This window comes from Falco biarmicus, chromosome 3, assembly GCF_023638135.1.
Source record: "Falco biarmicus isolate bFalBia1 chromosome 3, bFalBia1.pri, whole genome shotgun sequence".
Taxonomy (NCBI): Eukaryota; Metazoa; Chordata; class Aves; order Falconiformes; family Falconidae; genus Falco; species Falco biarmicus.
In genome coordinates, this window is record NC_079290.1 from 105569801 (window position 1) to 105596808 (window position 27008).

The 27008-nt window shown below is 49.3% G+C and overlaps 1 protein-coding gene across 13 annotated transcripts in view; it reads right to left on the minus strand.

Moving 5' to 3' along the window:
* Positions 1-27008, minus strand: part of CAMTA1 (calmodulin binding transcription activator 1) — a 325176-nt gene that overhangs the window by 231208 nt on the left and 66960 nt on the right. For all 13 annotated transcript variants that reach the window (XM_056331855.1, XM_056331845.1, XM_056331846.1 and 10 more), the window contains one exon: positions 11070-11137. In XM_056331855.1, coding sequence (XP_056187830.1) covers positions 11070-11137 — 68 coding nt within the window. The remainder of the gene's footprint in view (positions 1-11069; positions 11138-27008) is intronic.

The window sequence follows — 27008 nt, forward strand, 5'->3', positions numbered from 1 at the left end:
TGATAGTGCTTAAAATGATACAATTTCACTTGTAAAGATAGTGTTCTTCCATCGTCTGCATCACTCCCTCAACTTCTCTGCTGATGTGAGATGAAGCATAGACAAAAGCAAATGGCTCAATACCACATTTGTAAAATCCTCTGTTTGTAAACGTTGTTGGAAGACAAGCTGAGCCGAGCTGTCAGACCTGCTAACCATCTTCCAGGCAGCCGAAAGACAGGATAAGTACTCATGTTATTAGTCTCATTAAAATTTTGTAAATTAAACAGTGCAAGGGAACAGCCTTATTTATCTTAGCTTAGTTCATCATCGACATTTATAAAATAAATACGGAAATAACACTATGGGCACAATCCACTCTCACGGGCAGCAGCAGGACTCACACGTGCTCTGATGAAGCAGAGGAAGGGATGCTGCTGCCCACCCGCTGGGAGAGGAGCCAGATGGTGACAGCAGATCCCATGGGAATCCACTGCCCCATCTCACCTAAACACTTCCCTGCTGTTTGAAATCCTGCAGTGGGCATGCCTCGATGTTGGGGGTTCATCTGTGGAGATGAAAGTTAACAGCCTGCAGTACTCAGAGGCTCAGGTGCGACGGGCCAGTGGTCCCTGGCTCCATCAGCAGAGAAAAATGCAATTCATCACACCCACAAATCCTCTCCTTTTGATCACCAGAAGCCACAAACCCACCCCTGCAGTCGTGCACGGTCTGTTCAGTGCATGCACCAGCTCCCAGCCATTACCTGGCCCTCCTGGGAGAAGCAGTTTCTATCACTACACCTTGACCAGTGCTCAAGAAATTATCATTGCTTGATGGTTTTAAAAATACAGCCATGCTGCACATGGCATTGTTAAATTAGGCTGGAGAAAAGCATTCAAATGGTGCACACAGCTCATCTTGGCTCTACAGCGAAAAGATACAACAGCTTTGCCAGAGTCGATAGATTTTCCTGTCCATTTTGTAAAAGTGCCAGGCATCCGAGCAGAAAGCAAACAAGACGCCCCGGGATGACAGCACACTGGAGAAGACAGAAAGGACCAGTGCTTTCCAGGTAAGATGAGTCACTTTTAGGCAAAACTTAGATTTTCCACAATTAAAAATAATTCCTGAACTGTAGGAGAAAAAGTTTTAACTTCACACCACGACAGAGGTGAGGCAGGAGAGGGCAGGGAAGGATCACCTCCAGCAGCTACCTGGCAGGGAAGATCCCGGGAAGCCTCTGCAGCATTGCTGGACCCCAATCAAGTGCCTGTGGGCCCACCCACCCAGCAGGGACATCGAGGAGGTCACAGCAGCACCAGGCTCATCCTCGCTGGACCAAGCCAGGCGATGCTGGGAAGAGGCAGAGGAGGAACGCGAGGCGATGCTCGCTTTGAGACCGGTTGGGTCCAGCATTTGAGGAGTCACCACCAAGGAGACAACAGGATTTCTGGCAGGAAAGCTTCCAGTTCTCACGTTCCACCAGGAGGCTCATGATGGGCTTTTATTGCCGCTTTATTTCCCTCAGAATCAATAGAAAACAATAATCCTACGGCCAAGCATAAATCACGTTGCAAAACTCGGCGAATCACCACGTGGGACGCCTCGGGACGAGGCCTTTTTTTTAATTCCAGAAACGGCACCATTAATGATTTAGCAGATCTCCATCCCACCTCCAGCAGGGCCGCCACTGGCCAGGCAGTTCTGATTATTGCTGGAGCAAACGCCCCCAAAGTTTATTCCAGCGCCGGGAGCAGCCCCCTGCAGCAGCGAGCAAAGCGCCGGGGCTGGGTGCCTGCGCACCCACCTGCCCGCGGGCTGCACGGTGGCTCCCACAGCCCCTTCACTGGGCTGTACTGGACACGGCGTGGGGGCTCGCCAGCCCACCCACCCCCACCCCCCGCCCAGCACTCTACAAGGCTGCGCTGTCTGTGAACGGGCAAAAATGACGGAAGGTAAAGCGGCCGCGTCACGAGTGGGAAACAGACCCCTCGTGCGCCCAGCCCACCGCAGCAGCTCCCGCGGACCCCGGCAGGACCCCTCCTCTGCCCCCACAGGGGGACAGCAGGGCCCAGGGGAAGGGGCTGTTCCTGCTGCGAGCACAGCCAGCAGCCCCAGATGTCTGCATGGCAGCTGCAAGGGCAGGCCAGCCCTGCGAGCCCCCCACCCCTTGCAAGCCCCCCACCCCTGCAAGAGCCCCTCAGTCCTGCAAGAGCCTCCCAGCCCTGTGAAAGCCCCTCAGCCCTTGCAAGCCCCCCAGCCCTACAATAGCCCCCCACACCTGTGAGCTCCCCAGCCCTGAGAGCCCCTAACCCCTGTGAACCCCCCCAGCCCTGCAAGAGCCCCCAAACCCCTTGCAAGCCCCCCAGCCCTGCAAGAGCCCCCAAACCCCTTGCAAGCCCCCCAACCCCTTGCAAGCCCCCCAGCCCTGCAAGCACTTAAATGCTGCAAGAGCCTCCCACCCCTGCAAGCCCTGCAAAAGCCCCCCAGCAGACCCCCACACCTGTGAGCTCCCCAGCCTGCAAGAGCCCCTAACCCCTGTGAGCCCCCCAGACCTGCAAGAGCCCCCCACACCTGCGAGCCCCTTAACCCTGCAAGAGCCTCCCACCCCTGCAAAAGCCCCCCAGCTCTTGCAAGCCCCCAGCCCTACAATAGCCCCCCACACCTGTAAGCCCCCCAGCCCTGTGAGAGCCTCTAAGCCCTGTGAGCCCCCCAGCCCAGCAAGAGACCCCCAAGCCCCGTGAGAGACCCCCCAGCCTCGCTGCTCAGTGGGACAGAAGGAAACCCAGCACTGACTCACCCAAGGAAAACAAGGCGGCATTTATCCTAATTAACAAACTTTTTTCCCCTGCTGTAAACAGTACTTACAACCAGCAGAAGAATCGTGTCGTTTTACATTCTGTCAGTAAATTATAAGAAACAAAAAGGCATGGTGGAATTATCTGAGGGTGTGAGATTTAAGGTACATTTTTAATTAAAACAAAAAGACCAAAGCTGCGATGCAGCGTCATAAAGCAGATAATTTTACAGCTGGATGGTCTCCCTCTGATGTACTTGAAAACCATTTTTAAGTGACATAAAGTTTAACATACCGGTACATCTGCCTACCCACCAGATTCTACATGGAATTTAAAATTTAATTATATTAAAGTATTGTTACAGCGTGCATAGCAAGAATGCCAACTGAGTGTAACTTCAGGAGAATCTTTGCCAGATTCCTGCAAATCTGTGTTTCTTAGGACTAGGAAGAACAAAAAAAAAAAGATAAAATCTTGGTATTAGTGCTCTCAGCCTTTGTATTTCTTGCTCACCCACCAACTCCTCCACATTTGGACCCAGCAGGCTCACGTACATCCCCGTGCAAAGCGGCAGCGTGTTCTCGTGGCAGCCTCTGCGCAGGTAACCAGCCGCGCTCCCTGCTGCTCCGTTACGCACAAGGAATCTCCCACAAGATTTCCCTCTAAATGCACGCACGGGGATGTATGGATGCTGGAAAACCAACCCTACACCTACAGGAAAATGCATAAAGCCACGTGGGAATGGAACACCGCAGGCAGGGCAGTCTGTGGGTGAAGCCCAGAAACGCAGCAGCGAAATGCAAAAATACATCACTCCGTCCCCGACGGTGCCGCTGTGAGGACGGCCGAAATCAGCCCGATTATAACGCTGGTATTGCACAGCCCCAGCGAGGGCTGGGGGGCTTTGAAACCCCCCTTGGGAACAGGGAGGGCGAACTGCAGAAAGCCAAATCTGATTATCAGGGAACCTACAGGGGCTCACGGAGCAGCGAGCAAGGGGCTGGGAAGGCGAACAAGAGAAAGAGCCGCAAGTTTTGAACTGGAGTGACAGCAGCCCCCTCGCACGGGCAGCCCCCTCGCACGCACCGCTGGGTCCCAGGCTCATCAGGCATTTCCTGTGAGTTGAATAACTAAAGCCAGCAGCACTGCTTACACCACCAGTGACAAACGTCCCTCAACGCACTGGGTCACAGCGACTGCAATGGGACATTTGGAAAGCTCGGAGGGAAAGGGAAGAAAAAGAAAAGCGCAATGGGAGGCTGACATTAGCACCTCGCTGCAGGAGGAAGGAAGCTTTGGCTGTTTAGATACGCCAGAAGCAACAGTAGAAACTCCTGGTGCAATGGAAAGAGCCTTTGGGGAGGGAAAAAAGGAGTAATTTCTGTAAATATGCAGGAGCCCACAACCCCGAGAGAAATCAAAGGGCACTACAAGCCCGGCAGCGTGCACATGAACAGCACGTGCACCTGCCAGGCACGCCAGCTCCCACGTAGGCAAATTATTCCTCGTGCCACAGCAAGATAAAAGCCTGCTCATTACCTACAGACACTGTTATTCAGCACCAAAAAAAAAACCACCCAATAATAAAAGGAAGGAAGAAAAGAATTAATATCACTCTCTCTGTAGCCAGCTCCCCATCTTCTGACAAACGCGGCTTGTTACACAATTCACTTTGTATTCTTTCAATCTGAACAGCAGGTCCTCCGTGATGGGTGGCTCCCGGCTGCTCTTCCCATGCAAGGGGCACAAAATCCCTCCTCCCGATCCCAGATTTCTAGCACGTGCTTGCCAACGCACCCATGTACAATTCAAATAACGTTGTATTTCCCATAAATATTACGCCATCCCCATCGGGCAAGCGAAGTGTCCGTCCTCCGGACACGACGCACCCTGTTGCATCAGACCTTGGGCATCCTGATCTTGGCTGGCCAAGGATGGGAGAGTGGGAGAGCCACGGTGCTGGCTCCAGCCCAGCACTAACTTCAGTGCCAGATTTCCTGGAGGGAAAAAAACTTTGTCAATAAATAATCCAAATAAATAGCTTATTTTTAATCAGCTGGTATTTGCAGGCCATTAAGATGCAACGAGCAGGCTCAGGCACCCTTTCTGTACGTTGTTGTTGATGCAGAAAATGTATTGGAAAAAATGAGAGAATATCATTAAAGGTTAATTATGAGCAACTTAAAGGTTATTTTTGCATATCTCACCTCCTGGACAAAAGATGCTTCTTCATTACCATACCAGAATATAAATTAAGTTGCAAAGCCTTTAAAATGTAACAAAGACCTTAATTTTGTTGCTATTTTAAAGAGTATGAACAAATAGCGGTTTTCCTAGCCCCTCTGCAGCCTCTGCACGTTACGCAGAAAAGGGCATCTCCTAAGTGGTCCCGCATCAGCAATTAAAGCCTCCATCCTTCTCGGTACCCTTCGACTAGAAGCACAAAATGCATGGAAATACTGGGATGGTTTGGCAAGTCGGGTTCCAGCCGTCGGCAGCCCCAACCCAAAATCTCTCCTTGCACGTTTTTACTTTTCCTCTGCTCTAACCACGACAAAGGCAGCTCCTCTCTTACCTGGCTCATTAAACCCAGATCGCACCGCCAACACGGGGGGGAGCTGCTCATACTGAGCATCCTCCCACCCCCGTAATGTTTGGTCTAGAAAAAAGTCAGAGCCTGCCCAAATTTTGGATGCCAGTTTTGTCCAAAAACGAATGCCAAGTATTTGCCTTGGCCATATTTATTGACAGGAAAAGCTTATTGTCTGCCTTCCGCAAGCTTGGTAGTTTTCTGAATAATTTAATTGCTTTATTATCAGATAATTGCTTCTTTTGACAATTCCATGTTTTCTAGGGTTCTCTGCCTCTCCAAGGGGTGATGCTGCAGGACTCTGCCCTGACTCTGTGTGAAGAGGAGGGGGAGCCTTCGCGCCCTGGCACCGCCACCCCGGCAAAGCTGGGCAGTGGGGACAGGAGATGTCCACACGCATGGACCAGTTGCAGAACTGGCATCTTTGAAACCATACCTGGCATCTTTGAAACCATACCCGGCATCTTTGAAACGTTCTTTGAAACCATCCCCAGCTGCCAGGCTGGAGCAGACGTAGGAAGGGTCTCCATGAAATACTTGAAGACTGTTGACTGACCTGGGCCAGGCATCCCGGTGGCTCCCAGCAATTCTGCCATTAGGTCACATTAAAACAAACGGGGTGAGCTATTAAAGGAATTAATTATTGGCATCTCAACACCCCTGGACCATACTGGCTAAAAATCTATATGAATCAATTCCTCTTAAAACCATCTCTGTACTGTTTATCCTCTTTGGGGTGGGAGAAGAGGAGGAAATACTGAGAGCAGCGAGAAGAAAGTGTTGAGAGTCATGAAATCTTTAAAGTGTAAAGAGAGATGTGCCACATTTAGCAGGGATTATGTCAAGCAGCATCCCAAGCCAGAAAGAGCTGACAGCACACACATTGCCTTTGACAAAGGAAAAATAGGTCATACGCGACCCCAAACACGTAAACAAGAGATTCCAGCAGCACGGGCAGAAAATCCAAAATTTCAGCACTGTGCATGGGTGAGGCTGATGGTCCCGGATCCCATGGAGAGTACGAGCTATGTGAGAAAGCGAGGAGCTCCTTGAAAGCCTAAACAAGGTCTGGAGGGAATTCTTCCTTGCGACAAGCAGAAGGGGAGATGGATGGAACTTTTGCCACTGACCACAAGCTCTGGGCGGTCGCCTCTGCACAACTCCCAGCCCACGGCACAAGGACCAAGACACCCCCGCAGCATCATCTCCCCAACCCAGCCGGACGGCTCCCGCACGGAGCGCATCACGGAGCCGGCTCGCAAGGTAATGGCTTAACGCGGTAAATTAATTCCAAAGCACAATTGTTTTCAATCTTCATTTAAACCCAACCTTAGTTAATCTCACTTTAATGACATAGGAAATGGAAATCCCCTTAATAAAGTAAGTCATGAATATTTATTACCCTATTTTTTACCTGAAAATTGAATAATTCAATTAATTTTACTATTAATTATTTAATACAAAATTAATATACTGCAAGATCCTAACTTATCTTTAAGAAGCCCCTGGTAAAGCTATCCAAGATAAAATACGTTCCTTAAACTGGACCGGCGGACAGGTAAGGAACGGGGTAAGCCCCCAGCACCCATCCTGCACCCCCCTAGGCCAGAGGGGCCGGTCGATGCTGGCGCTGGCACCGGGGAAGGCTGAACCCCTGCACACAGCGATGCTCTCCAGGGGAGGCGGATGTGTTATGCTCACTTTTACATCCCCCCAAGCAGTTTTGCTAAAACAATAATCGCATCAGGTCCTGCCATGCTCCCTTCTAAATCACATTGTGGGCTGGTACCCTCCGCTCCAGCCCCGCCACCAGCCCACATTTAATGTAACAAATTGAATTTCTCGGGAAATTTCAAAACTCTGAAGCCAGCAAAAACTGCTAAAAAAAGCAACGGAGGAAAACAACGATGGTTGTGAGTGCATGTTCAATGGGGAAAAGTTATTTCTACCCAGTCTAATGTAATCTGCACCCCCCTTCTAGCAACCAGCATCAGCAATGAACGGCAGAGCGGTCCTTTCCAAGACACAATGTCTATGACAAAAGCAAGCCAGGTGACTATTTTTCTGCTCTTTGCTACCCTGGCACATTCTTAGGACTCGCGCCGGGTCCAGCCTCCCTGGACCCCGGGCTGATGAGCAAAGGGATCGCCCTGGCACGGGGACGAGCCCTCTCCGCTCCCACCGGCCACGCAAATGCGGCTCAGCCCAGTTCTGTTGTGGCACCGCTGTCGTGAACCAGGTTCTGATGAGTTCGTGATTTATTAGGTTGGGATTCATCAGTGGGAAACGCTGCCTGGGCTGCTGTCCCTCCCCACGACACCAAAAGCCACACTTGTCTTCCTGAAGCCAGGAGAGGGGAATAAAAGTGCTAAAAATAACCCCGCAGGTAGCAGAAGTAAAACTAAATTACCCCAAATGCATACTGACAGCGCATGTAAATCGCTACAGATTTGCAGGAGCAGGCTGCTGCCCAACCTTTTTAGTTGCGGAAATATTAATCACTGCCAAGTCTCACTGCCTAAAAACAGCGTTTGAGCTCTTCCCGGGCTGAAAAACCTGCATCTGGGAACTTCCCCAGCCGCTTGCCTATCGGTACGAGCGATGGCTTAGCCCCGCGTCAGCAACCCGCATCATTTCCCCAGAAACATTTATCTTTTGGGTTTTGCAAGGAAGGAAACAAGAGCTTGGTGCTTGTCTCCGTCCCGTCCAAAACCCTCTGGTTTTGCCGGATGCGCGGCAGAGATGCAAACGCAACGCGGGAAGGGGCGCACTCACCCCCCATGGCATTGCATTCCCAGTTGGAAAACTAACCTCGCAGCTTCTGGGCACGGCCAAGTCTTTTTGGTTGCCCCAGTCTTGCTTGTGAAACACAGGTGAGGCTACATCAGATCACTCAAGCGTATTTTAAAAATACTCTATAAAGACGATAATTACAGAAGGCACTTGGAAACAGGTAAGCAAAGTATCTTCAACTAGATGAACAGTTTTTGGGCTAAAAGTCAGCTTTGTCATTGAAATTCCAATGTAAATAACAATTAAGTTCTACTTGATACACAAATGTCAAGTAATTTTTATTTATTTCTTTTTTGGTCATCATGATTTGCATTTAAACTTGGAAATGTCAGATACTTCAGCCTTGCTGCATTAGCAGAAAGCTTCCCCAGTTCACCCTGCTGACTGGAATACCCAATGCGGATTATCCTGAACATTCTCAAGTAACCAAACACCATTTCAAGGAAGCATCAAGGTCGATGCCTTGCGAGGTGTACTTGTTAATTTATGTTGATAAACGGGAGCACTCAGAAGACTGTTGTAATAATATTCCAGTATATTATTTTAGCGTATTTTACCAATTGGAGTCATTCCACAAGAAGTTTCATCAAAAGGCAATTTCAGAAGACTTTGAAGGCTTCCTCACAGGTCCCCTAATGCCCCCCCAGCAGCATCGTAAGAGGGTTCCTCCTCCACCCCTGACCAAAGCCACCCCCTGCCTGGTGCCACGGACCATGGGAATGTCTTTACGAGAAAGCAATGAAGGCATTCAGAAATGGCTCGAAACAAACTCTTCCCTCTTTTGCCCCCTTCTGCATTGGCTCAGTAACCCGGGAGGTTCGGCCACCCGCAACGCCACCTGGCACCACCATCAACCATCAGCCGCCAGCTCCTGACACCCGCCGTCCAGCGCGCCCAGTGCCCCCTACAGCGATCCACCTCGCCGCGATTCCTCGGATCGCGCTATACATCATCTTATTAAGAAATTCCATAGGTGTCAGTGGTGCAATTCATTTTTATTAATTTTCTGAGATGAAATTAGTGGCACCCACACCGGCACACAAAGAATGGGGAGTGTTCCAGTTCAGCGCCGGATCGATGTCATTAATTCTGTAAAACTGAGAGCCCCGATTGTATGAACTCAGCATTTAAGTCTTCCAATTAATTTTTATGTTAAAAAAAAAAAAAAGGGAAAGAAAACTAACTCAACAATTTAAGAAGGTCCTTGAACAGCCGTCACAACTTTTCTTCTCCTGGGACATTCTTTCTTTCAAGTGTAAACACACAGGAGGAAGGTATTGTAATATTAATCAGAAAATTATTTTTGTGCATTGCCTTTAGCAAACCAACTCTTAAAAATCACAGGACGCTGCTACAAAAACATGTATAATCTCTTATCTTTAATGATGCCATGTATACCCAGACTAGTTAATGTTTTCTGACCGCGTAATAGGCTTATCTGGCAAAGGTTCAGCAAGAAATCGTTTTGCATTAATTCTGAAACTTGGATTACCAGGTCAGAAAAAAGCCTTCTCCAATATTATCAAATTACCTGCTGTCCTGCAGCCAAGAAGGGGAGTGAAATAAAGCATTTATGCACTCGCCAAGATGAGACTCTCAGCTGCCGTCGATGGGAAAGGTCCATCTAAGGACCCTTCAGCCACTGCAGCGGCTGTGTGTCTTGGTGATCCATTTGAGAAAGCAATCAGGCCTCAAATGTCTCCCTTTCCAGGTATCCCAGACACATTTTAATATGACAGGCAAATGTATTATTTAAAGATGTCACAAAAAATACAGTAGAGACTGGGGGCAGTGGGGGGGGGACAACCACAGAACCTAAAATAACACAGCTCTCTATTCCCTGTATTTCATGGAAAGCAGGTCCTCCTTGCGCCCCGACCGCTGCGGCACTGCCCGCCTCCACCTCCGTTCTCTCCTCAGCTGGGAGCTATGGAACACCTGGGGAATTCATCCGTACTGTTTATTAGAGGCAATACCCATTCTTTGCGCCTCGCTATAATTTCTGCCCCTGCTAAGGACAGAGTGAGGCAATGCCAAACCCAGCCACCAGCTGCCCAGGACGCCTCTGGCAGCGGGTCTCTGCAGCAGATGGCAATGGGATGCAGGATGCTACAAAAGGCTTTTCTCCCACCTTGGTCCTAGCAGGCTCCCTCCAACAACCCTGCCCTTTTCAAGAGGAAAGAGGAAGATTGGGAAAAAGAAGACAAGGAAAAAAAAAAAAAAAAAAAAACAAACACAACAAAATCCCCACAACATTAGAAAGCACGAGTTGTTTTTTTGCGTTAGTACGGAAACTTTGCGAGCCTGAAAGCGGCCAAAACGGCAGGAAAACAGCCACAGCTGAAACTTCACGTCTCGGTTCCCAGGGGAGCAGAGGAGTTAAACATTTATGGTAGTGCGAAGAAGACATGACATTTACTGAATAATAAACTGCAAACATGTCTGTTAATGCGGCTTTTTGGGATCTCCTCGCCATCAAACACTTAACCCCAGCAAGAAAAACACCGAAACGCAAACAATCCCTGTGACTGCATGTTAAACAGGCAGAGCACACAGGGGAGGGCTTTGCGCTTTTTGAGTTCTTTAAAGCTGGAGGCTGTAGGGAACACTGTCAAGATAAATAGCCTGCAACCTCGCCCAAAGGCTTTCAAATCCGTTCATCTGAAGGCATACAATTAAATCCTGAACAATCGGGTTAAAACTTTAACCTGTCAAGATCGCAGCTGTTCCATTTTTAATCAATCTGATTTCATTCAATAAAATGCTCATTAAGTCAATTAATGAGAGTTTGGTGTCACAAGCCGTCAAGCATGACTGGGAGTTTTCACTCGGTGGCCAACGCATTGATTAGCAAGTCAAGTCATCAGTGAGAATGAGTCAATGGGCTGAAGCATGAGCAACGTTACCTTGTTTTAGGGGAAGTTGTTAGCCATTCTTCATGCTTTTCAAACGTTATTAAATAAGCTGCAATTTCCTGAAAGAGAAACGCAGAAAGAAAAAAAGAGTTATTTCCATGGCTGTGTTGGAAACTGGAAAGTTTTACAACAAAAAAGTTTTATAACAGAGACCAGGAGCTGCCCAGCCCCGGGTTAGGTCTGCAGCTTAAATCAGGTTTTGACTGAAACGGCACGCTCGGTCAACGTTCGTATTCACGCCACCAAAGCCAGACTTAACTAACGTAAGGAAGAGATGCAAACAAGGAAAGGCATTAACATTTTCCAGCACAGACAACTTGCTTGCTGGTTAACTGCGGTGACTGCAGCATCGCCGAGAGCCTGGTGTTACGTCAGGAGGCAAAGGGGAGGGCAGCGACAACGCGGACACGGGAAGCTAAATTAAATATTTATAAACAGAACAGCATCACTGCAGAGAGAATTACTGAATTATTAATTGTTGCCATAAAAAGCCAGCGGGTGACATCAACATAAGTCATCGCTCCCACTTGCAGGAATGATACGGGCGATTACTTCCAGATCAGAACCGATTTGTTTGCAGGAAATTATCAGCTCCGGCGAGATAATTCACGGCGGTGCTTGTATGTATGCCTGATGAACGTGGAATGGTCGCCCATCAGTCTCCTTGGTACGAACCCAGAGCGGCTGTGGGGCGGCCCCACCGCAGGCAGGCTGAGCATCGCCAGCAGCCCTGGCAGAGAGCGGGGCGATGCATGCTGCAGGAGATGCGGGACCAGTGACCGTCCCTAACCACGATGGCTGCTGTCACCACACCAGTGACATCCCGACACCTAGCGATGGCCAAGGACCCCCGGGGCTGAAGTCCACAGGTTGCTGGAAACAAGCTCCCCCCCACCCCCTGCCAAAGATAGACTCAGAAGTACGTAGTTTTTTGACGGTTCTCTTCCAAAAACCGCCGCCCAGCCAGGTCCAGAGTCTCCCTCTCAGAGAGACCTACAACAGCAAAAACTCTGCAGAAAGGTCAGTGAAACTGCCTTGAATGTTTAATTGCCTCAAATTAGACCCCAAACCCACATGCAGTTTAACATCCAGAGCCACTGCAACAGAAGTGTCTACAGGCTGTGCCATCATGAAGGGAATGCACACATCAGAAACGGGTCTTTCAACCAGGAGATTATTTTTTTTTTCTTTTTTCTTTTTTTTAAAGATAGTTCTATATAAGGGTTGTAGCTGTATAGCACCAAAGCTAAAAAAACCCACAATGCTCTCCAACCAGCTGGCCCAAGCATCTGCTAGAGCCACAAAACGCAATTATATTACTCCCAAACGAGACGTAAAAATATCTTGTTTCCAATACTCTTGGTTTTAAGACTCATACTTAATGTCCTCCGGGTATTGCAGCGGTGCCAGATCTCCGTGTTATGTACTTTATTAGAGTTGTGTGAATGTCATATTAATGACTCCTGACCAACATGTTTACACTGCAAATAAATTCTCCCAGAATCCACCGCCGCACCCCTTGTCTCCCAGTTTTAAGCGATTACCGTAGCAGCAGGCAATGGGAGCAGCACCGCTTCTACGTGAGCCAGGAGGAGAAGCAGCACCACGAGGCTCTGAAAACACCTCTTTTTGACTTCTGGCTAATTGCCGTGTAAAATTCAGTATCAAAATACCCCGGTGCAGCCCTCCACTGGGACGGTGGCTGCTGGCACAGCATCTTTGCTCGCGACCTTCCCAGAGAGAACACCAAACCTCGTGCTTTGACAGGAGCTGCGGTTGACTCGGATGCAAGTGCTAGAATGTGGGCACTGCATGGCCAGGAAGGTCTGGCCCCAGATTTCCAGCTGGCTCCACAGAGGCATCGCCCATCAGCCCCCACAAGAGCCACTGATGCCACATTAACTCGTGGCTTTGATGCAAGGTGCAAGCTGTAGGAGCCAACCACTGATTTTATGCATATATATATATACAAAAAAATTAAAATACTCTGCATCTAAAATTCTTTAGAAAATATGAAGATCTCTGCTTTTTTTTTTTTATTATTTTTTTCAAGCCAGTACAGTATTTCCATGAAATGTGCTGTGGTCTGCAGAATTTTATTCCCAACCCATCCCACGTTATGTCCTTGACTTGCTATGTTACAAATCTGCGTCATCTCGCATCTTGCAGCGAGACGAGCTCTGGGGACACCAAGGCAGAGGCACCAGTGCCGAAGGAGAAGCGCTCCCCATCCTCTCTACCACCCAAGCCCCCCGGACGCTCGCGGCAGATGGTCTGCGTGAACAGGCGTTTACAGAAATAAACCCCTTCAACACAGAGGTGGATCCGACTCAATCCACCCTCAAAATCCCACAAAAATAGGCAGGTTTGGGTGTGGGGGCGTGTGCTCAGATTAGCGTGGGATTTTGCCCAGTCCTACTAAAAATCAACTTGCCGTAAGGAGAATATAAAGCCATTTTTAACTTTTGTGGCTGACTATACTGCTGTAGCGCAGAAAATTGAAGTATTTCAGGTGAATGAATGTCCGTCTTACCCAAGGCTTACTTACTTTTATTCCTTCCAGCCCGCCTGGACCCTGCATGCTTGAAATCATCCCAAAACCACCGCTGATGGGAGGAGCTGCGGCAACGAGATGCTTCCGTTTGGAGGCAGGACTTTTGCTTCCATGCCGCTAGCCTGGGCCTGCTCTGCGAATTTGGGCAGAGCAAAGCACACGCTGCGGATCAATGCTGCGCCGAAACACCCGCACGCGTTCCCGGACCCTGCTGCGCCAGCAGGGAAAGCCGCAGCTCCAACCAGACTCCAAGCTGGATCTCCCGAACACTCAAAATGTATAATTCAATTCTTCTAACAGGATAAGAGAAGGATTCGCACCAACTAGGATAGGAGCTCCCCTAGGCTTACTGCTTAATGATATATTACAGCCTGATTTCCCTCCTCCAGAGGAAATACCTGGGATAACGAGGAAGATCTCACTCATGGCAGTGCTATAAATTAACACATATGGCAGAGAGACAGCGGATCCTCCACACCGCCCTCCGTGCCCTGAGCACTCAGAATTACAAGGACTGGCATACAAGTCAGGGGGGAGGGAAAACCCACCCAAAACCCCTCTGCTCGCCCTGCCCATAACCCCATCGCCCAGAGCGCCGCGTCCTTCACCGGGACATCTCGGCATTGCTGCCAAGGGGAGGCCAGCGCTCTCGGCGTCACGAGCTACCCATTTGCCTCCTCGATCCAGTTCACATGGCTGCTGGTCCAGCTGGAGCCAAGCCCCAGCAAGGTTTGGTGCCAGGAGAGCTCCACCGCGGCGGCTGAACACACAGCAGCGGCGCAGCCCCACGCCGCGTAGGGAGAAGCGAGCAGGAACACTTATTTATGGTTTGACACCGATGTGCCAAGTTCTGTCGCTACAGAGCACCGAGACTTGGGGAGAAAAAAAAATCTCCTGTCTGCCACCTCAAACTGGAGCAGAACTGTGAGAAACAGATGACTCAGTGATGCTCAGCGATGCTCGCGGCCAACACTCACGCATGCACACACACAAAGCCAGGCAAAGAGGCGAGTTTCCAGCGAAAGGCAAGTCCTGGGCACTGGGGTGAACCCGAAATCTGGTGCTGCACAGCAAAATGCTGATTTTCTAAGGGAAATAGATAGCAGAGCAGCGTGCTCCGGACCCAGGGGGCAGAGGAGCTCAGCAGTGAAATGCCTGGCGTCAGCGCCCACAGCCTGGATGGAGAAAGCCTGTCCCAGGGATGGGATGCAGAGGACCAGGGTGGGGAGGATGTGCTGGGGAAGGCTCCTCTGCTGCCAGCAGCGAAGCCCCTTTAAATCCCATTCTTTAAGTGTCTGGCTTTCTGTGACTACACAACTTTGCGTCTGTTACCCTGGAAAGTCCCAGCAAAGTGCATAATCCAGGGCTGCCAGAAAAAAAGGACAACTACCGCACGCGCAGCCGATGGTTGGAGGCAGGAGCGAAAGGAGATGCTTTCCATGGAAGAACTGATGCCGGCGGCACGCACACACAAAGCCACAGCCAAGCAGCTCCTCCAAGCAAAGCCCAAACCAAGCTAAGGGCAAGCCCAAGCAGCTCAAGTTATCAAAAAAGCTCTTTTTTTTTCCTCCAAATTCATTGGCATGCTGAGGAAAGCACCACCTGTGAGATGCAAAATACGAGGATGAGGTTTCTGAGAAGCCTTGGCGCTCCCAAAACCCAGGGTCAGACCTGCCCCAAGTGGCCTAAGGCTAGAAATTTTCCTCCCAAACACCACATCCCACACAGCTTCTTGCACTAAATCAGTTCCTACAGAGGTTTTGCTATATGCAGAATAAAACCTGAAAGGCCCAGAAGAAAATGGTCAGAGTAATGCTGATGTTTTATCAGCAGTTTGCAAGTGATGCTTTTTTCAAAACGCGTGCCCATCCGTACAAGCAGGGATGCTAATGACGAGCCGGTGCTCATCAGTTGCTTGGGACGAGCGCCCCTACACCGGTTTTCCTTTTGAAAAAAAAGGGGGAAGAAATAGATTTATCACTGGAAGACACAAAGTCATTAAATAATTAAAAACAAAACTATAGGCACAATAAAAGCCCTTTGATAAAAAAAAAAAAAACCAAAAACAAAAACCCAACTGCATTTTAATGTGTCTTAATTCCCTTAATGATTCTCTCTGTGTCTTAGAGGGTCAAATCAATGTCTTCGCCAAAAAATTCAATTATGTCTCATTCATCGTATCTTTGGAGCAAGGCTATTGTTTGCTTTTGTCTCCTATCAAACCCTTTTTCCATTGCTTCTTGCCCGAGATTACAAACAAAAGGCAGCGTGGCACCAGCAAGGTCAGACGAGACAGAGCCAGGCTTTGAAGAGCCCAGCTCCCCGTGCTCGGCTTTGCTGTTTAATTACGGAGCCAGCCAAGGAAATGAAAGGACAGGCGCGTTCGTCGGGAACGCCTGACTCGTCGCAGCTGGCGCGTCCCTCCGAGGCAGCGGCCAGGGCGAGGGGCACGGGGCGCACCCCAAGGCCACCCACGAGCATCTCTGCAGGCGAGGGCACCGCGGACCAAGGCCGGGGTGTCCCCCGCAGCCCCGCACCCCTCCTGAGCCCAGCCTGGGGAATGTCAGCAAGCAAACTGCGCCAGGGAGGTCGAAATGCCGAGGTCTGTGTGGCCGCAGCTCTGCCATGACCCTGCTGGCCGATTTCACAGCAGCGCTTGGGGCCAGGCTCTCCCGCTGCGGGACTGAGCCCTCCGTTCACAGCTTGTGAGACACTGGCGAAGAAAAAAAGGTTTAATTTGATCAGCTAATGGAAGTACCCCATAAAGCAATCAGATAATTTAACACTGGAATCACACCAGTGATGTTTTATCCTAAACTTGGTCATATAATTCAACAGCTTAATTTATACTTCGTTGCTTGGGCTGAAAGCACTTTATATAAATGAACATTTACTTTTCTTTTGCATTCCCTGTTTGTTAAGATTATTAGTTGGAATGCACCAAAGAGCCATCAGCTGTAGAGCCAAGTTAACCACACCAGGCAGGACACGCACAGGCTACAGCATCTCTAGGTGGCTGCCACCGGTGATGTCCCCGTTGTCGCTGCTCCAGCTTCGCCCCAACAGCCCGTGCCAAGCTGCACCACCAAAGCCTCGTGCGAACCGAGCGGCGGGACGCGCAGCCGTCGTCACCAGCCCCACACGCTGCGCCGGCCCCACGCTGCCCACCCTGTGCTACGTGACTGCAGCGCCTCAGCCGCTTCAATATTTAACGACGAGACAAAAGCCGCCGGAGCCGCAGCAGCGCGGGTGACCTGATCTCACCTCCCGTGTCCCTGCGGCCGCCGAGGGGACGAGCTGCAGCACGGGACAGGCAGCACCACGAGCAGCTCATGCAGAGTGCGTGGCCCTGCGTGCTTGTTTTTAGGTACGGGAGTGAGACGGGACATTGTCTCTGAGCAGGGATGGCGGGCAGGGCTCCAACACACCAGCAGCAGCAGAGAGCCCCGTTAGCCATCACCCGTGCAGGAAAGCTGCGGACTCTGCTCTGGGTTGAAGGACTTGCAGCAGAACACACACATTGCAAGAGCAAGTTATAATAAAAAGCTCTGAAATTCGCAACAAATAACCCAGCCTGACAGGAGACATCTCTGAACCTGAATTCCAGCCCAGAGGAGATGTGAGGCAATGCTACTGCATGGGACGGACGCGTTCAGGAGGTGGTCGCAGTCGCAGCTCCTGCCCACACTATCAGACGGAGCATCCTGCCCCACGGGGAAGGTGTGGGGAGAAGAGGCGGCACCCCGAGCTCTGGGGCGAGCAAACGCTCGTGCCAGCTTGGCTTCCCGAGCTCTGGAGACAGCAAGGCTGCAGGGGCATCCCTGGGCAGAGCTGGCAGGCAGCCACCCCCACGGCATGCACCTGGCACCCCCAGCGCAGGCACCCCTTGGCACAAGGACCAGGGACCACCGGTGCCCTGAGCCCTGCCGAGGGGCTGTCTGAAGCCACGCATTCAGGTGGTAGCCCGCTCCTCCCAGCAGGACCCCCGCCAGGTCATCCCTGCGTCGCTGCAAGGGCAGCAGCAACTCCCACCCGACTTCTCCAAAGAAAAAGAAAAACTGGAACCCAAAGAAGATTCCCCGCACCAGGTAGCTTAGGCTGGTCTCAAAGTAATACACCATTATATTGTTGTTTTTTTTAAAAAAAAAAAAAACACAAAAAAACCCCAAGTCTGAATTTCAAGTTATTACTTCGTATGAATTATACACATCCAAATTAATAAGCTTGAAATATATGCATGTTTTAAGAGAAAGCAGGAGAGTTTGTACACATCTCTGGATTTATACCACAGAGCTAATAAAGTTGCGATCTCTTAAGCAAGCACATTTATTCTCTTAGGAAATCTCCATGTCCTCACTGCTATAAAGACAAATTCCAGCCCATCGTTTCCTTATCGTCCTTCCACCCTGAAATGAAAATACAAATTCATGTTGATTATGCAGCATCTTCTCAGCTGGGATCAAGCCGTTTTCATTTTCCAGCCGTCCCCGCTCTCAAAGCCATTAATATTCTGAATATTACAACTACAAACTGATCTGAGAGCCGCACAGAGCAAGTTCTCACTACCTTGTTTCGCATCACTGGAACAAAAATTGCAATACCATTTCATTCGTCCAGTTGTTTGGCCTAAAATAGCAGCACAGTGGCAAAGGGATGTCGCATGGTGAGCTGGGGGGAAATCAGAAGCAAGAGCAAAGCCAGCACAGCTTTTGCAGAGAAACGCAGGTCAGGCTGCCGTCCGGTGACAAACACCCGTCAGCAACAAAAAAAAAAAAACCTTTTAAACCAGAATGTTTTACTTCCTTCTGCAGGCAGTGCTTTTTTTTTTTTTTTTGTCGGTCTTGAAGCATTACCCACCTGCAGCTTTCTAAAGCTAAAACGCTGGGCTGCGCACTCTGAAGCCGAGAAGGGAAATAAACCCAAATATTACGATGGCGTTAGGGACAACCTGCATCAGCGATGGAAGCCGGAGGGAAGGGGTTTCCTAATGCTGCATTTTGCCAAGGCAAGCCAGAGCAGGTTGTCAGGCTGGACTTGTGTGGCTTTGCTTTTCCAAAGCGCGCTGTGAATTTTCTTCCCAAAACCCACCCAGCCTCACAGCAGCAGCTGGTCTTTGGCGGGACTTGCTCTAATCGTCCCCAAAAACGCAGGGTGGGAAGCAGTGTTACCTCCTCTGGTGCCTGACGCAGGGCACCCAAAAGCAAGCTTTCCAGTTACTACACTCCCTCTTCCATCTGGGTGGAATTAAAGACAAAAATAAACTAAAACTTCATCTAAACACATTTTTCTAATTGAGTAAGTAGTTGTACTAAAGTTCTGTCTAATGAGATGGAAGCTGGGTTTTAGCATCAATATCTGCAGCTAATTGGATCATTCACCGTCGCTGCCACACGGAGGGGCGCCCTGTCCGGGGAGGGGGTGCAGGGGCTGCCGTGCACAAAGCCTCTGCTGTGCCCGGTCCCCCACGCGGACCACCAGCATCAGCCCCAGTCTCCTCTGCACCCTCAGCTGGGGGAGATCCGCTTTGTAATGAGGTCCCTGCCTTGTAGGGGCTCGAACTCCACCTCCTCGGAGCTGATACAAATTCCTCCTCCACAAAGACGAGATGCTATTGGGAAACATGGATCCCTGCATCCCTGAGGGTCCTCCCTCCAAGCATCCTCCATCCTGGAGTGATGCTCTCGCCCTGGGGATGCCTTTCTCCATCAGGCGCCTGATGGCATCTACGCGAGGATGCTCTCCTCTGCCCTGCGCTCCGCACCACAGCTCCCACTGCAAGTGGCTGGTTTTTAAATGCCCGTTTTCCAGCAGACAGGAAAACCCACAAGTTGCCAGGACATGGTGACTTCCCAGGCCAACACTGCTGGGGGTCCTGGCGAGTCGCCTGGGGAAGAAAAGGCTTTTCTTTATGCCTAGAGCAATAAGCCAAACTCTGCTCCGGAAGGGTCTTAAAGGAGATTTATTTTGCAGAAGCTGTTTTAGAGCCTCTGCGTAGGAGACAGCGATAAATATTCCAGCTTTCCCCAGTCTCCACTGCTGCCACGTGCCCCCCTGGGAAGCGGCAATAGGAGAGGGGAGAGGGAGAGAGGAAGCGTAAAGCGGAGGAACAAAAGATTCCTGACCAAACCTGGGGCTGGTGAACACGACCCGGTAACGTTCACCCACGAGGATGGGGCATGGGGGCACAGACCTCACCCCTACGAACGCAGTGCACACTTGCACACAGCGGAGGAACTTAATTATACCCATGAAAGTATCATTAAAGGGCCTGAGCCAAACCACTTGGTCTATTGCGCTAACAGATGAAAAAAAACCACAGTTTTGGGCGCCCAAAGTGTTTCTTGCTTTCCCTTCGCCAGAGCGCAGAAGACGAACTGCAGCCCGCTGGCTGCTGCCAGCTCCTTCGCCCAGCCTCGCCCGGCAGAAAACACCTCTGCAGAGCTTAAATCTTGCAAAAGAGGCGCAACAGCAGCCCGGGGACTGCTAATTGGCACCGCAGGAGAATAAAGCCACGGAGTGGAAAATGCATTTGGTTGGGGAGATGTACGCCTTGTTTCTCCGCGTTGCGCATGGTGACGAGCGGCTGGATTGCAGGCGGTGGGATGTTTTCATTAATAACAGCGTCTCGCTAACCATCTGCTAAAGGTCCACACTATTAATTTAACAGAAAAAAAAATGGAATAGATTACTCTTACAGTTTTCAATTAAAGTACATGATGTCTTCAAACTGCAACCTTAATTAGACATTATAGGATGACATTTAGGAATCCTGAGCTCCAATAGCGGATCAAGTCATCTGACTGCGAACGCGTTTTGCAGGAACGCCAGGGCAGCACGTACCCAGGGCGCTGCCGCAAGGGCTGCCCCTCGAGTTCCAACACCTGAGCAGCTTGGCATCGCTCCTGAAGTTAAAGGAGTAGAAGGGTGGAACCAACAGCAGCCTCAGCACAACAAAAAAAACCAGCTTCTAACAGGCTTGGACACATTCCCAAAGAAAACTTACCAGGAGAGACAGAAGTGCACAAGGAAAAAAAAATTACCATTATCATCACTATTTAACATTATATTGTGATATATTTATATATTCAGTGTATTGTTGTTTAATAATATATTATTAAATAATAATAGTAAATATGATGATGATGATAATAAAAAGGGTCAGATGCACAGCCAACACCATCCCAACCAGAGCCACAACAGCGTTTATACCCACGCCTAAACCCTTCCAGGGAGATTTCATGGAAATTAAGAACTTCATCCATCCAGATAAAGCTGCCCCATAGCACCTCTGCTTCACAGCCACTCTCCTGTACCCCAGAAAAATCAGATGCTCTCCACTGATAATTAATAATTATGAATTATTTTACATGATCCCAGCTAGACCTCATTCACAGATCTTTTCCCAGCACACATAAGACTCCAGCCCACTCTGCTACACTTTGCATTGAAATTCGAATCTGAGAAGTTGCTGAAGATGGTTTATGACCAGCAGGAAAAGGCCGCGGGGGCTGTTGAGGCTCGTAAGGCTCAGCCCAGCTAAACCAAGGCATCGCATCCCACTCGGCACAGCAGGGCTCACAGCGGCGAGCCCTCGTCACTCGTACACTTCTGGGAAGTAGCAAGTGGACAATTAAATGCTTTTATTTTCAAGGCTAAAGCTAGTATGAAAAAGCTGGATTCAGACGAGAAATAATTTTCTCCAAAACACACGAAAAGGAGAAGAAAAACCAAAACATTTGAGTGACTAGGCGGTGGCTGACAGATACAGCTATACGAGATCTGCTCAGCAATTCCACCTGCCAAACGCACACGGGAAACAGCAAACTGGAGCGCACGACGGGTCTTTATAACAGCAAGATCGTAACTGGGCACAAAGGCACTTGGCAATGGTTGTCCTGAACCGCTCGGCTCGGAAGGACCCTCACACACAGGAATGAGCAGAGTCAGACCTTGAATCAGCCAGTGCCCGACGGGATTAGGACAGATTTTATCTCCCATTTCAGTCCCAAACTGAGGGATAGTCAGTAAAACAGAGCAACATTAAATAATGCCCAATCTTTAGTTACTGGAAAACACCCACAGATCATTACATGACTATCTTATTATTATTCTTTCTTTTAAATGACCTTGAACTAAACTCTGTGATTTAAAGGAAGACACGAAGTGTTCTCTGGGCACCGTTGCTGCTTTAGTACCACAAACAGGACTCCTCTTCCATGGCCTGAAAGACTCAAAGATGCAGTGGGATAAAAAACCCAGAAAATTCAGTAAGATGTACACACCTATGACGCATTAATTGCAGCACAACAATAAATTCCTCAATTATTTTACATAACTTGAAGAATCACATGGTTTGAAGATGCTGAAGAGCATCCCCATACTCCATGGGGAGCTGCTGCCCTGCTCTCTGCTCCCACAGGACCAAGAGGAACACCCGGGTTTCTGTCGCTCTCCTCCATCGAGCACCAAACCCCATGCTGTGTTCGAATGATATGCTGGTCAGACCGAGAGCCACCACGGCGGGACAGAGCAGGTCACCTTCTGCTAACCTACCTCTGTGGACAGCGCAAGGCTGCCCACCCTGCTCAATACAAACCAAAGGGCGCTCTTTGCCTAAAAAATTCAGCAAAAATATGGATTGGGAGAGATAAGGTCCCAAGTGACTCTGCCACCGAACTACTTTGTGTTTACTCTAGCGGTGTCCCACTGAGCCCAGCCAAGCCATCACACGAGGGATCTCTCTATAAAACATATCACGGTAATGCTGCGCATCAGGATTTTTTCCCCCTTCACCTCTCATTCTTCTCCAGCTAAGGCACATGGGCTATATTGTTAAACATCATCCAGATAGTACCTCATATTTTTATTGTCTTCTTCAACTGAGGATGACAAATTGAGAATATTTAGCTCTTTTGGCTTGTTTCAATAGAACAGCCAAGTTAATTTCACCTGGAAGAACAGTGGCTGAAGTAGTACTTCAGGCGGTATCTGTGTTATTAATCTTTTTTTCCTCTTTATTCAGGTTTAAGCACCACAGCATCAGCAAATGCACCAAGTTTAACTTTTTATTTTCCATCCAAATTGGAAGAGGTCAAACACCCTGAATTTCCATTTTTAAGGGGAAGCAGCAGCTTGCTGCAGGCAAGGAAGCACCTACGACTGCACCCCCATCAAGGGCGCAATCCCAGGGCAGGCACCGGAGGAGATCCGTGGAGCTCTTCCTACCACCTCCCGTGGTGCCACCCAGCATGCTCTCCCACCAAAGGCAATTCCGTATCTCCATGCAACGCCGGCCAAGTCCAACACTTCCAGCTCCGATAAACAGGGGGACTGAAGGATGCCGGTGGATTTTAAACTGTAAGAATCTGGACTGCTGGTCATTTTGGCGGAGAACATTGGGGTTTGTGTATGTGCAACCTGCTACTACCATCGTTTGGCTGGGAGCCTGCAGAGATTTCTGCCGTTGGGGTTTCCGAGAGTAAAATGTAGACACAAAATGAACAGCACTGGTCAGAGCAGGATGCTGGGCTCGGTACGCACAATTCTCCTTTTCTCACTTGCTAAATGCATGTCTCAAATCGCAGTTGATGGTGCTAGGCTAGAGAGATGCCCACCCAGGAAGATCTCCATCCAGTGCCACAGCAAAGCCCCGGCTGGCCCCAGCTCTCATTCAATCAAGAACCAGAAGCCTGGTGCACGTTCCCCTGTGGATGAGGAACGCGGTGGCCTCGCTAACAAGCACGCGCGTGATCCCTCAGAGCCAGGTGCCCTCTGCTTCCAGCCCCCTGGGTAGCAGCAGATCCTGCCCTGGCCACGAGCATCCCCCTCCAGCCTGGCTCATCCTCCTTCCCCCTACGCTGGTGAGACACAAAGTCCTGCCCTTTGCAATGAGGCAGCTATGCCAGAACACCAGATGAGGTGAAAATATCAGCGCTTTCTCAATTTGCCTTTTCCTGCAAGGAGACAGGAGCAAACCCACCAAAGAACTGTGCAAGGTCCATTAAAAGGAAAATATCCACAGTAATTGCCCCTTTCTGCATATTCCTCACTCCAATATTCTCTAACATAATAATGTTCCACATTCCTGCAGAACTGTCTTTTCAGCATGTTTTTGCATTATGCCTAATTTTGTAAGAGTTTTTCAGTCCCACATAACGACACAGTTCAATGCAGAATCAGATATAAATCTAGCTTAAGAGACTCTCAACAGGAATTCATTTAAAACTGTAAATGTTAAAAGATTCTGTCTCTGATTTATGGCGTTTTCTTATTTCAAACAGGGAATTAAAATCCTTCTTAAAAGACACATATTAAATCATGATAAAAGCTGTGTTCGAATGATGATGCTGGTCAGACCGAGAGCCACAAAGCACAGAAATCTGGAAAGAGCAGGAACTGGGACGTTTTACTTTCTCAGCTAAAGCGGCGCGGTCCTGCGACCAGCTCAATCCCCCGTATCTCAATTAGTGTACGATGGAGTCCTGGGTGCTGCTGCTTTCATGCTTCACATACACCCCCGCTGCCCCTCCAGCACAAGGATCCCTCTTCTGAAGGTCTAGCTAAAGGAGGGAGCTGCTTTACCTGAAATAATTAAAGGGTTTATTCCTTTTGTACTGTTTACACTGAAGACTCTCCCAGCTCTCCAGGATGCTCTGTAAATACTGCACCAGTGCCCCTGTACCATTGTGCAAGCAACGTTTAATATTCAAAAAAATTATCAGTGCTACTCATTATTATCACTCCTATAATAATTTTTAACGTTTTGTACTTGTGAACAGATAGAATTGTACCCACCGAATCCCAAGTGGCCCCATACCCGAGCGCAGTGAGGCTGACAAAAGTTTACAAAAAGCATGTGAAATGAAGCCGTGCAGCGCACCGATATGGTTCCCAAGAATTTTTTTTAAGTATCCAAGATCCCAACGGATCAGGGTCTTTGGGCTGTCCTTCCCAGAGGCGCACCCCCCGCTGCGCCAGACACTGACCTGCTGCAGCATCTTGCATCGCTCTGTTAGAATAAAAAAAAATCTAAATGGAAAAAGGACCATCTCAAACATAGGAGTAAACAAGTAAAGCACGCCAGAAAAAAAATATGTTATTCAAATATTTATATAATTAATCGCTTGTTACTCGCAGGCCACAGAGCTATTAGCAGAAACCAGGACCTCCCTGCCACGCAGCCTTCAGAGATCCAACACGAGGTGCCCGTTCACTCATTAAAGCCTCTCTGGGTCACCCCGATGCTCAGACCTGAAAATGCTCCAGTGAACCGCGGCGCTGAGGCTCCGAAACTCTATTTCTAGGGCACACCTATACCTTGCAAATCATCCCAGAGACAACATAATGGAGTTTAAGGTCTTCTACTGCCATTCCTCTTCATCACACACCTGCGCGAGCAAAATCAAACCGCAGCCGGCATTTGTTCTCCTCCCCAAACATCCGCGCAAATAAACCTCAAACAAAACCTGGGGTGTCAACGGGGGGGGGGGGGGGGCGGGGACGACGACCGTGGGGCGGGGAAAAAGACGACCTTTCCCAATTGTTGGTATTATTACCTAAAACATTATAAACAATCCCATCACACAACCACTTAAGAAATAAGTCTTCTGCTGGGCAGGATGGGGTGGCTACGGTGTGCTGGGCCCCCCAGCCCTCCCCACCAGGAAGCAATCCCCCCAGCAAAAGAGAAAGGAAAAAAGAAAAACCACACCACCTTATAAAGTAGAGTTTTGTTCCCAGGCTCAGTAAGACCCAAGGCATTTGTGTTGTAAATCTATGTGCCAGGCTCTTTCCTCATTTTAAGCATTCATGGCTCGTTAAACTCTTCCACCTCCTTTTAACTGTTACTTGAGGTTTAGCGAAAGAGAAAAAAGAACTCATAAAAAAATGAGTCTTGAAACCCAGCTGCAATTTCCCACTCCTGACCGGTGCTGCTGTGTTGGTTGTTTGCGGAGAGTTGTTTTATTTTGCTTTTGTGGGTTTTTTCCCCAGTTAATCGGTGGATTCTTCACAGAAACGGGAATGCCAAGTCAAGTTTCTGGACGCAGCTCACAAATGCTGATGAACGGATGGGATAGGCTCCTGTGCAACTCGTGATGCTCACGGCTGCGATGGAACCGGCCTCCCTTCTGTGCAGGGCACGAAAGTGGAAATATTTCTGCTGTGGGCAGGTACCTGGCCATGACTAATTAACCCAGGGCCGTTAGCCTGGGTGTCCCTGCTGGCCTGACCCCCAAGAAGGACCTGCTGCCACCGGCTGCTTCTCATCTGCTGGACACTCACCCTCCAACCCAGAATTATTTGATGTGCTGGAACAGAAAGTAAACCACCTAAAGCCAGAGCAGCACCAGGGAACCATAAATTCTTTGCAAGTTATTTTCAGACTGAGGAGATTTTCCTCATTTCTCACTTTCAAGAAAAGATTTAAGAAAAAAAAGGAGAAGTGGGGGGGGGGAAATGAGAGGGAAAAAAAAGAGGATGGTATTTGTGCAATAAAAGCCGTTTGCAATTCTGAGCAGCGCTAGGGCAGCAAGTTGCCCAGGATTTCTTGCATTTCTCCTCGGAAAGGAGTCAGCCAGAAGGTTGACGCCCGTGTTACCTGGGGGGAGAGCAAGGGACACATGCTCCCAGAGCGCTCCGGCCGCTCTGCCTGGACAATCCCGGGTCACCTTTTGGCTGCCAGCAACGGCTGGAAAATCACTGCAGGCTGTGCCGGGGCTGCCTCCTGTTTTATTACATACAGCGGGGACAGCTGAGAGCACTAATAACATTTTCCAAAGGTTAAGCATTACAGGCGATTTCATGGTCTTTACATTTTTAAGTGCTTGATTTCTGCTTTTTTTTGAAAAAATAATCATAAATCCAAACATCTGCTCCTGGGGTGGGAGCCCTTTGGGTCCATGCTCAGCCAGGGAAGGGAAAGAGGCTGCCAGGGGCTGGTGCAGGTGCTATTTTTAGTGCAACAGCTATTTACTAGCTCTGTTCCCAGAGGGAATTCAGGGAGGAAAAGGGATGCTGATGTATTTCTTACTAAAGATGGAAAAAAGGTGAGCCACAGTACACCATGTGAGTGCAGCCCCCAGCTCCCGCCAGGGATGCAGCCCCGGCAAGGGGGATGCCCACTCCAAGTGGTACCCAACACTGCAGCGGAGCCACCCGGCAGAGACCCCCCCACGTGTGGGGCTGGATGCTTAGTTCGCTGCATTTTAACCTTCAAGCTCTTGGTGTTTAGAAAAAGCTTTTTAAAAGCAGCTCTTATACCTAATTGGTTCCAATTTGAAGCCTTGATCCTGTAATGAATGGCTCCAGAAATCAAACAAAGCATTTTCAACACAAACAAAATTGCCCGTTATGAAAGCAGAACAGTTTTTAGGGCA